This window comes from Aphelocoma coerulescens, chromosome 1A (assembly GCF_041296385.1).
Source record: "Aphelocoma coerulescens isolate FSJ_1873_10779 chromosome 1A, UR_Acoe_1.0, whole genome shotgun sequence".
NCBI lineage: Eukaryota > Metazoa > Chordata > Aves > Passeriformes > Corvidae > Aphelocoma > Aphelocoma coerulescens.
Genome location: NC_091014.1, coordinates 6,269,222 through 6,281,235, shown reverse-complemented (window position 1 = coordinate 6,281,235; position 12,014 = coordinate 6,269,222). Strand labels below are relative to the sequence as shown.

Genomic DNA, 12,014 nt, shown 5'->3' with positions numbered 1-12,014 from the left:
GGAACAGGTGAATCCTGGAGAAGGCTGGAGGACAAGCCAACCTGTGCCTAGCTGGAAACATTTGTTTTAAATCATGACAAGATCATTTAGTTTAATATTTATAACACAATTACGATGCCATGTGCACATTGCTGGTATAATCTGATTTTACTTGTGACATCTTGCTGCAGTTGAAATTAAAGCCTTGTGGTAATAATTCAAAAAGCACATTTAGACAATCATTAATGGCAAGTATGAAACGGGATGTTTATTCAAACACTTATGTGTCTCATTTTGACTTTAATTTGAAGTGGAATTCATTTCTGCAGTATAAGGACTCCATGTTTCCAGTATATTAGTCCTACAATACCTCACCAAGTGCAGTGAAACTGGAAATATTTTAGCACTAAAACCAGTAAAAGATACAGCTAAGCATCAATACTGAGATTCCTGACTAAAGAGGTGGCTACTCTGTTGAATCCCAATTCTTTTTTTTTGTGTGTGTGTGTATGAAGAAATGCAATTATTTTTCAAGGAAGATGAAAAAAATCTTTGGTGTCAGGTAGGCCTGATCACTGGTCAGCACTTCAAACACATGGCAAAATTTCACCAGAATATTTGCTTGCACAACCACGGAGACCAAGTGACAGTAAACCATAAAAAAAATGTATCTTTTAAATGAACAAATCATATAAACCACACAAATTTGTAGAAACAGAACAAAGAGGTACATTACAGAGGGCGAAGTGATCATAGATAGTGAAAATATACATTTTTACAGCTTATCAATATTAGAAAGTCAACTAATATACACCACACACCCCCTAAAGAAAGGCAGATATTTTTTCTCTGCCTTAGAATCAGAAGCAACTTGCATGTATTGCCATGCGTAAAGAAAACTGTCCTTCCTGTTGAAATATTCTTTTTAAATTATATATTGTTTGAACTACAATGCTGCTTTAATCAGAGGATAGCAGAACCCCCCCAAAACCATAACCCCACTAAAACCTCCTGCACCTCAGAGTGCAAAACCAGTGGCAGAAGATACAAGTGGACTGAGAGCATCTTTTTTAACTCACCAGGCATCTCTGCTAAGTGACAGATTACCATATCAGATTTTTTTGTTTCCCTTCTCTCCACCCTTTTCTCTGTCTGCATGATTACAGCATTTTATTGCCTCCTCTGACAATATGTAGGCAGGTCTCTCTTCAAAAACCTCTCTCGCAGCCTGGGAGTCTTGTCTAGTTCTATTATTTTATGAAAAGCTTTCTCAGCACAGAAGAATTTGGTCTAAGCTGCTTTCCTGCCTTCCAGATGAAAATGCCTTAAGATCACAGCGTTTCTTTCCTCCTACCTCCAAGTTTCCCTCCTCTCATCCCTCAGGTGAAATGTAAAGCAAAAGCCAAACCACCTGCCATGGGTATAATTGCACAGCTGGAAGGAAGCCACAGCTGGGATTTTTCTCATCAGGTGCACAACTGTGCTGAGCCTCAAAGCAACTTCAACCTGTCGCTTTAAGCTGTGTGGGCTTGGCTGTGCCAGTATTTCGGTGTAATTTGTCTGTCTGTGGCATGCAGGGAGAGTTCTCCTCTCTGCACCCCAGTTTTCAGTATCCCAGCAGTTTTCCTTAGGAAAAGGATCATGTTCTGGCTCCAAAGGTTGTGCTTCTTTCAGCACCTTCTAGACACTGACACACAGATGCAGTTTAGAGGAACTTGCTTACCTTGGTAATGTTCCAGATAACTCTGTGGCAGTCTCTCTGAAAGACACAAAGGGAGGAAAACTTAGTTTGTGTTTTAAACAGCTACAAAATTTTAAAGATGCCTTTATACTGCTTGTATTTTATAGGAGTGCAGACACACATCCACAGCTCCGTACGCAAACGCGTCACTGGCGGATGCGATTCCCCCCGATCGTATACAAAAGAACGTGAAAAAGCAGATGATGGAGTGTGATCTAAGGATCTCATCAGAATCAAGTTCTCTGTGGTACAATTACTCATTTTTTTGGGCATAAAATTATCACAATTTCAAATGCCAGCACTGCATGATCTTACATAGACAAAACGTAGCACTGGGCCAATTTTCCGGTGGAAAATGTTCCCTTTTATTTCAGTGCTGCAGCAAAAGCAAGGCATTAGACAGTTCTACAATCAGGTTGTGCACTGAGAAACTACTATGCTAATGTTGAATCTTCTTATGCTGGTCTGAAACAATAGTTATTTTCTGAATTTGTGACTTTTCATCCAGTTTACTTGTCTAAAAACCTTTTGTGGGTGTGCAATTTATTTGAAGGAAGCTGAGTGCGAGATAGTGGAAGTGGGCTGATGTAGTGGTTTGTCACATTAAAGCACAATTAAATACATTACCATTACCTATGTACACAGTCCTTAAAATACATCTCAGATCTATCACCAGTGTGTGTCCTTGTTTCCCTCCCCAGCACACTTGCCTAGACCTTATCCAAGCATCAGGAAAATAGCTGGATATCTCTGTTTCTCATTTCTCTCCCACACATAGGACCTTAAAAAGCCAGCAACAAGGCATGAGGGGACTCATTGTCTTAGATTTGACTGGATGCCCATCTCATTCTGCAGTTTTCTTGTGCAGTTATGAAATTTATGTCCAATATATAAATTTGCTGCATGAAAGGCAACTGGTGAGTTCATACCCTGTTTGCCTCAGCTGAGATGCAAACTGCAAAATTTCACCTCTGTCGAAGGAACTTATGGTATGGGACAATTCTCAGCCTAATATTTTATTATTATTATTTACAGCTGAGGAAGAGAAAATCCTTTCATTCTCTTTTAGAGTTGGAGGGGAACTTTTTTTGTAAGGGCAGGTGGTAGTAGTTAAGATAGGTCCCAAAATCTTTCTTGCTGTAACAATTTCCAAAGCTATGGGCCTAGTGATCTCTTTGTATGGAACCAAACCTATACATTTTTGTTGCAAGAGTATGAACCTTTCCCCATATTCTGAAGTCACTTTTCTTGATGGGGGCAACTACAGAGTTAATATATTTAAACCACAATAATTCAGAGCTCCTCTTCAGGAGATCTTTCTAGATCCCCCATAGTTTTTGGCACTATATGAACAGCTATGATGGTATAATTGTTTTAATTATAAATGATTATTTTTATATTGGATATCACACAGTGACACCAAGGCTTTTTCCTTAATGGTTACTGGCAATTGTAGCCTCCATTACAGTGTCAGAGGAAATGAAATGGTCCCTCTAAACATGCCTGGCTTTGCATTTTCAGTGTCTATCTCCAAGCTGTGCAGTTTGCTGGGCACAGAAGGTTGCCTTAAACCTCCCAGTGCTTTGCTTCAAAAGGCACAGATCAGAACTGTGTTTGGTGGTTGCAAAGAAGATTAAACAAGAAATAAAAAATGGCTCATACTCTTTTCTGGCATGCAATATTCAGCAACAGTCCAGCAGATATTTAAGCTCCCTCAGAAAAAAACAGTTCCCACCCCAACTAAGGCAGACAGGTAAATATTTAGCAGGTGTCTGTGATGAACAAAGTCCATGATATAAATGACATCAAAGGTGACAGCCAGGAGCAAGAGGAAGTGAATATAAAGAGATAAGAAAATGAAATTAGAGTGGATCAATACAGACTCGGTTTCTATGGGGTTATTTGATACATCTGTACATTTCAGATATTTTATTTTCATTAAACTCCTCACATTGGTATCACACCACCTTATTTTCCAAGCCCTACTCATGATTTATACAGTTCAAAGAATTAATATGATATTTTTTGTAACCTATCAAAGAACTGAATCACTAAATGGTTCCAACAGTCAGGACTTTTCCCCTTTCCACCGTTAATCCCAGACATCATCTCTTTTCATTGAAATGCTTTTTTTTTTTGAAGGAAAGAACCTGGATCTGGGTATCTCTTTGTTTCTTCTTCTAAAGGGGCTCCGTAGCCTTTAGCTACCCATTACTGTTCTAATAACAGAATGGCACAAACCTTATTGGTTTAGGGTATGGCAGCACATTTTATAAAATAGCAGTTGCTCATCCAGCTTAAAGAGACAACCCGGCAAATCATGGGTGGGTATTGCAGGAAGCATCAAGAAGCAGAATTATGTAGGTTTAAAAGGGAATGTTAGACTGGAACCACACTCTCAGCTTCTGAGCAGAGCAGTGAGTGATTGGTGCATCCAAATTTCTAAAGATTTTCATTCTTGTTAAATAACCCTCTCTACAAGAGATTGTGGAAACAATTATTAAATAGTCGATGCAGTGGTAAAAAAATCTGAATGTGATCAGAATGTTAAACAAAGACACTGCAGATCTTTAACATATAAATTTTTAATGTAATTAATTGTGTTGCCAATTTCACATTTAGTCAGATCAAATTCAATTTTTGAGCAAAAATATGTAAGGTAACACTTTTTGAAATACAGATCCAACTCAAATAAAACTCAAACTCACAAGTAAATGAAGTCTGATTACTTCCCAACTGTCTGAAGATTTCATTGCTTCTCACCAGCTCAGTAAACACTTATACCATAAAAACACATTAACCCCCCTTTAGATTGTGAAACCAAAAATATTATTTCCCCAGAAAACAAACACAATTATCCCCCCTATGCCATTGGAAGTAAATGGAACATGGGCTGCTGAAGATGGTTAATGTCCACTGTAAGTGTTCCTATAAATATCAGGAATTGAAACACCACTCTATAAATATATTTCATGACAGTTTAAAAAAGAAAATCTTTTGGAACAAATTGCTCATCAAGAAAACCCTTAAAGTTTATTTAAAGATAATAGATACTCATTCTGTAGTCATTCAAGAAATCGAAACTAGATTTGTATAACCAATTTTCAGACCCCTAGTACTCCCCAATGACACACACAATAAATATAACTCTGAATTTACTGTATGTAGAGGAAAAAAAAATTCTTGGATGAAAACAAGAGGATAATACTCAAAGGGAGAATGAATATAAGATCATGTATTTTTACATCCTGCCTGTGATATGAAAGGATGACCTTGAAAAAGAGTGAGGATGGAAACTTGAATGCTTTGTCAGATCTGCCCTGAATTCCACTGAAATCAGCTCCAATGCAAATGGGATGAGCTAATGCACAGCAGTGCTAAGGCTGGGAGAGGACCAGGCTGAAGACCCTGGAAAAGCTGTTACAAGGAAGGTGACATTATGGAAGAGCAGGGCAGTATTTACAGGGAGGTCATTTACAATTTCCAAGCATTTTGTGTTCAGCTGCAAAGGGCAGATTTGGGACAACGTCATCTGTACATATGGAAGATGTAGGTGCTGTTGAAACCAGGACAATGCTGGGTGGGAGGTCTGCACCCCAAAATATTACACCCTCCCATGGGGTCTTCCAAAGAAGCAAAACACAGGTTTACCAATTGTTTCTGAGACCTGTGAGGAGATTTGACCTCCTGCAGAGGCTCTGCACTATCGAGAGGACCACGTAGCTCTTATCAAAGCCCAGAGAGCCAGTGTGGGTGAACCAAGCACCACACACGCAGTTTGTCATTTCTCTCTACAGGCTGAGAAATCCTTCCTGTAGGATTGGAGTAGGATGTATACCAAAGCAGAAAAGTATAAATATTTTAGTCAAAACCTTACAGAGAAGTGGAAGTGGGAAGATCTGCATAAAGATCAGCAAACAGACTTTACTGCCTAATAGTTCTGTTTAAAAAGAGTTGTTCAGGAAAAGCTCTTCATAATATCTGGAAAGTGTTGTGTTTATATTAAATGTTTTGTTCACTGAGAAATCATATGGTGCTCTGCTCTCAGAGGCTGACTGGCAGCTGTTGTTACCCACCTACATGCAGGATTTGGCACAACACAGCTCTGAAGTTTGACTCTGCAACACTTTGCAGGTTGCCCAGAGAAGCTGTGGCCGCCTCATCCCTGGAAGTATTTAAGGCCAGGTTGGACAGGGCTTGGAGCAACCTGGGGCAGTGGAAGGTGTCCCTGCCCACAGTATGGGGCTTGGAATGAGATGATCTTTAAGGTCCCTTCCAACCCAAACCATTTGATGATTTTTGCTGTGTTTCTGCAGAGATGTAAACTGAGGCACAAGAAACAGGGCAGGTTTTAAAGGGCACCTGAGGTCATTTGATACATACTGGGCTAAATGCACACCAGTAACCTGAGCAAGTACTGAGTTCAAACCATACAAGTCAAGACTACACTGAGAAATCATCTTTTAATTCTGCAGGATCATGACCCTTCATGATTTGGAAGCTTTAGGTCTCCACCGAGAACAATTTTTGTTCTGAAAAGGAAAGCATATGGATTCTAGCTAAGCAATCTGTCAGGGCGCTGCGGAAGATGCAAAAAAAGGCAGCAACACATTCCTGCAATCGTGTTACCGTTCTTCCTTTTTCCATCTCACACTTTGGGGAGAGGATAAAGCCCGCCTACGGCACACAAGGCACATGAGGATAAGGGCGAAGCTGGAGAAGGGATATGTATGGTGTGATAATAAGAATGCAGATCAAATGCAAGCAGAGAAGCCCCAGGATGCAGAACAGGGGATTCTTCCAGTTTGGAAAGAGGTGAGTTCTAACCCTGAGTCCTAATCCTGAGGTCTTGGTTTTAGGCATTAGAGCCAGCGGTCAACACTTCAACAAGGAGGGTTAAAAGATCCTGTCTTCTCCAGGACAGGTGAACATGATGCCTTTGATTCCCTGGGATGTACAGAAGCAGTAACTTCCATTACTTGTGCTCATTTTTCTTAAAGCAAAAAAACCCCCAATAGGTTAAGATGATATTTCTGATTTGGGTAAAACATTCAACCCTTCACTAAACAGAGTCCCACAGCTGACACAAGCATTGATCTTACTGGAGGGGATGTATTTGTAAACAGAAAAAAGTACATGTTGAAGAGAAATCAGTTATTTTGGATGATGACTTGAAAAGTTATAAGTTTTTTTCCAGGAACATCCATTGGGCATAACTGGATAACGCCAAGGGTGCGGATGTGTGTGACAAATTGCAATAATGTTGATAACTAGGAAGTTCTACCTTGAGATATCTCCATAACCACGAGTTTTTCTTTGCCCCAGGGGCAAATCTGACTTGCCAGAACAAACAACTCACCTGATTTTTTGACCACTCTTTCCTGGCTCTGCCTACACACAGGCACTGCACCACTGACTGAGCAACACAAGAAAATCGGGGTAGAGAAGGCTCCAAAATTTGTTGTTGAACAACACCCCTCAACCAGACCACCAATAAAGCTTTTCTAATTGTAGGGTCCACAATTGCAGACACATTCTCTGCTCCTAGACATGCATCAGTAATGTGGCAAGACGGCCACTAATTGTCAGTATAAAGCAGAACTAAAGAAAAGTTTACAAAGGGATAAGAAGGATTCTCCACTCAAAGCAGGGGAGAACAGATGAAGAGGAACTTTAAATTAGCTTTAAAAGGAAGGTCGTATCAGGAGGAATATAATTACTTAGTCGGAGCTTCACCAAGACTTGGGAGTCAATGCCTCTACTCTTTCAGAATGGTGCAGTGGGATTTTTAATGACCACAAATGGTCAGGATATTGATTTCACATTCCAGGTGAAAAATGGAACCTCCAAAGACACATTGTTGTCTCTGCTCTTCCTAAAATCACATTGGGGACTGCGTCTGCCTTGACTTGGAAGAATTAATAGTGTGTATTGAAATACCATTGTGAGACACAAGATATTTCACTGGTCTTAAATTGGATAGTTTCTCAGATTTGTTAGCGTGAAGCAACATAAACTGGCTACATTTGGATAAAATATAGGGTTTAAATTCTGGATTCAGTTTTGCTGTGATTAATTTGATAGATTTCAGAGAAGGTTTTGTTTTTTCCATATACATGCTTTTTACATATCTTTTTGGTAGAATTGTTCCCTATGCCAACTAGAGATGAAAATGGTCAAAACCAATTTCATCTTTTAAAACCCTTAAACTATTGAAAACTACCAAGCTTTCAAACTGATACTTCTGTAAATATTCTTTCACACAGTAAGCAGCAAATAAATACAATGCCATTTTAAAGCTTCACACTGAGCTTAGCTACCTAACAAGGATCACACATTTGCAGCGGAAATTCTGCATAAACAGTCTCTGAATGTGCTATTTAAGTACAAGCTAAATAGTCTTTTTTTAGGAAGTGATGTAACAAGTTCATATGTAAAAATCTATTTCTATGCAATGTGACATTCTGGAAGATTAGCTGACTGAGATAAAGGACATGAGCAAACATGCTTGTTGTTTTCTCCCACGATTATTTTTAAAAGCCTCATTTTTCAGTATTCTAAATTTGCTACTTCTGAATTTTTTATTCCTCCCTAGGTATGAGGAAGGAAATCTCTATGTATTCAGTGATTTACCTGCCACCAAAACTGTTCAAGTCCAGTGTACATCCTGTGTACAAATAATACCCCAAATAAAAGCTGCCTTCATCATTGTGACTAGTTTATATTTTATAAAAAATTAGGTTTTTATTTAACCTTCACCCCAACGTCTTTGAAGACAGCAATATTTTGACTTGCAAGTCAAAGCATAATTCAGGCCAAATTCTCACTCCTTGCAATTTAACTACAACTCCCAGCTCAGATTTTGGCCCCTAGTCTAACTACCTACCAAAGACATCAGATGAAACTTCTCTCTCATACATCTTTTGCTCTGGTATTAAAGAGCAAGATAGAAATTATGGAAGAAACACAGCAGTGTCTATTTTTGTGACTGGTAATGGGGGCATGGATGGGATGCAATTCCAGGGTCATCAGGGAGAAATGCCAGGGCATGGAGAAGAAATGAAGAAAGATCCCATTCTGGTGCTTTGCTCCAAGGTCAGACCCTGCCTTCATAGATGTGGCTGTTGCCATGTTTTCTCAGGCAAGTGTTGCATTTTGAAAGTTAACAGCTTGGAAATGAAGAAAAAAAGCACTATGGGTACAGGATTTGGCTCTCTAGGACACAACAAGCAGCAGGAAGAACATGGGGGAGAATCCACCATGGTACCAACTCCAACACCCTCACCCTGTTAGTACAGGAAGAGAAAGAAGTGATGCACAGGCAACTGCCTCAGGGAGCTCAGTAGGAGGCAAATACCCTCTGTCTCTCTCCAAAATGAGAAGAAAGATCATCCAAAACAGAGGAGATGTTCCTCCCCATATGCTCATTGAACCTGCTGTAATCTCCCAGGGTAGAAAATCTTACACATTTGGTATTTGACTGACCTGTAGTTCATGCTACAGTGCCACTGGTGCAGTGTTACTTTGCCACCACCTCTTCTCCCTGTGCCAAGCAAAGGAGGGAAATCATACCCAAAGTCTCTGCAGCAACTTCAGGTCAAATTTAGTTGAACAAATACAGAACTGCAGGAGCATTCTGGGCCATGTGCTAATTCTCCAGAAGAATTACAGAGTCATAAAACAGTTTGGGCTGGAAGATCATCCCATGGGCAGGGAACCTTCTACTAGACCGGGTTGTTCAAAGCCCCATCCAGCCTGGCCTTGAACACTTCCAGAGATGGGGCAGCCACAGCTTCTCTGGGCAACCTGTGCCAGGGTCTCACCACCCTCACAGGGAAGAATTTCTTCCTAATACCTGATTATAAGTCTACCCTCTTTAGTTTAAATCTGTTACCCCTTCTATCACAACACTCCCCAATAAAGAGTCCCTCCTCTTTCTTTTAGATCCTCTCTGGTACTGGAAGGTGCTATAGGGCTGCATGGAGCCTTCTTTTCTCCAGGCTGAGCAACCCCAAGAAGTCATACATTCAGAAGGTTGCATGAGATATATGCACAAAGACACAGAAATTATTCAAGTTCTATAGATGGTGATAGCCTAGATTATTTCCTTAGTTTCTGACATGTTGTACAGGGCTTCAGTAAGTATATTCTGATATTCAAAACTTTATCTGACTTGTGCAGGGTGAGGGGCCCAGTTATGTGTACCATTTACACAAGTGTCCTTGTGGTGAGCCATTGATTGGGTCAAATGTTGATGTCTTCAGTGATGTAATGCTAAAAAGAAAAAGCCACCCTAACAGCTGTTTTCTATTGAATGCCCACACCTCACTCTTCCTGCCCATATTTCCCTCACAAATCTCACAATGCCAACAGTTCAAAACTCTGGTGTTCCCTGATGCTAGATGCTTTCACTAATATACACAAACTTCAAGCCACTCAAAAAGTTTGGAGGCTTTATTTAAACTTATTTCAGAGAAGTAACTCTTGATTCTTTGCCAAGAAATGCCAAGCTTGGAAATGGCATCTCATCCCAGTCTCAAAATACTTTACTGAAGCTAAACAACTTGGATACTTCAGCTATTATGTATTCAAATAGTTACTCATTTTCTTAGCTGATGCAGACTGGGCTGAGACAGCCATTTGGGGATCTCTGAAGTTTTGTGAAGCTGAAGGACTTCTAGAACAAAGTGAGATGCTAAGTATAAGTACTTTGGGAGAACTAACATAAGTTAGGAAGGGGATGGTCTTGTTTGCCCAGTTCAGTATGCAAAAATACAGGCCTTGGCAACTTCCAGGGAAAAAAACCACTAGTAAAACAAAACAACCTAAAAAACCCCTCAAACCAACAAAAACACCCCCCAAAACAACAACCCCCCCAAGAATTCCACAAATCTCCAGGCTTTGGATGAGTGCAGGCTCTTCCCACTTTCAGTTTTGAGAGCGGTGCACTCTCGCTGTATTTTTCCACTCAGAAGGAGCAAGTTCCAGAAATTCCACAAGGTCAACTCCGGCTGAAGTTCCACACTGTAGGAGGGATGCTGAGCATGGCCACACACTGTACCATGGGCAGATGCAAACTCCTCTGCCTACACTGCCAGCTATGGAAACAGAAACCAGCTCTGAAAAATGCTGCTGCTACCTTAACCCTGACTCTGGAGAAGCATTCAATGGCTTTGGAAAAGCCCCTGCTCTTCTACAGCAGAGTTTTTACCGGATGGATACAGGAACTACTGAAAACAGCTTGTCTACCTGGAACACGAGTATAGCCAACATTTCCTTTACACAACTGTCCATATTGTTTTTTCATCCCCCTGCTGGAATAGTTACTTCCTTTTTCTGGTTGTTAGTCAAGGTAAGTTTACTTCTTAGCTCCTTTCTGTCCTGACATCTCCTCCTCATAATCTAAAATACAACGATACCAGGTTGAAATATGGAACAGGAAAAATGTAGAAAGGACTCTGGACAAGCCTGCCAGCCATCAGTCCCATTAGCTGCAGTTCAAAACAGTCCTCATATTATTTCCATAAATACTGCGGTATCTTCTGGAGTATCGCAGCACAAACTGCAACAGATGTTGGATGCTATTATTTCTTCATTCTTGCTCATTTGTTTTTCATCCATTATTTTTTTGCCCTCTTTTTTTTCCCTCTCACCACCTGTCCTCCCACAAATCACAAATGTTAAAAACAACACAGTCAAGTTCTATTCTTACTGGCCCATTTACCACTGACCAAAATTAATGGGACAGGAGAAGAAAAGAGATTAAGATCTAACTCCCTGTCTTATTCCTGACCTTAAAAGGATGGGTTGAGTTTATTTTTGACAACCCTAACCAGAGAGAATAAATCTGCTGAGCTGTCCACCTCAGGAAATTGAAGTACACAAGTACCATTGCTCTCTAACAAGTTCATAAATGTTACTGAGCAATATATCGATGGTGCTGTGAAATTATGATATAAAGTGTTTTAAAGTGTAAGTTACCAGTGATATAAATCTACAAGCAAGCCCTTTTCTCCCCAGCCACATCCAAACCCAAAGATGTTCAGATAGTACTTTAATGGCAAAAACTATTAGGCTGCAATATGTAGCAGGTTCATCTATTAATCATCAGACCATTTATGTTCTGTAATTCTACCACAGTTAAATAACATGGACTACTAAGTACCTGAATCGGCTATTAGCAACCATTCCTGCTCATTAAAACTCACTTATTTAGACTTTAGCAATGGTAAATGTAACCAGCCCCGGAGGAGTGTCACAGTGCTTGGAAATGGCACATTAAGCTTCATTTACC

At 40.1% G+C, this 12,014-nt stretch overlaps 1 protein-coding gene across 3 annotated transcripts in view; it reads right to left on the bottom strand.

Moving 5' to 3' along the window:
- CELF2 (CUGBP Elav-like family member 2) overlaps positions 1-12,014 on the bottom strand; it is a 375,542-nt gene that overhangs the window by 305,534 nt on the left and 57,994 nt on the right. For all 3 annotated transcript variants that reach the window (XM_069034697.1, XM_069034704.1, XM_069034714.1), the window contains exon 2: positions 1,703-1,738. In XM_069034697.1, coding sequence (XP_068890798.1) covers positions 1,703-1,738 — 36 coding nt within the window. The remainder of the gene's footprint in view (positions 1-1,702; positions 1,739-12,014) is intronic.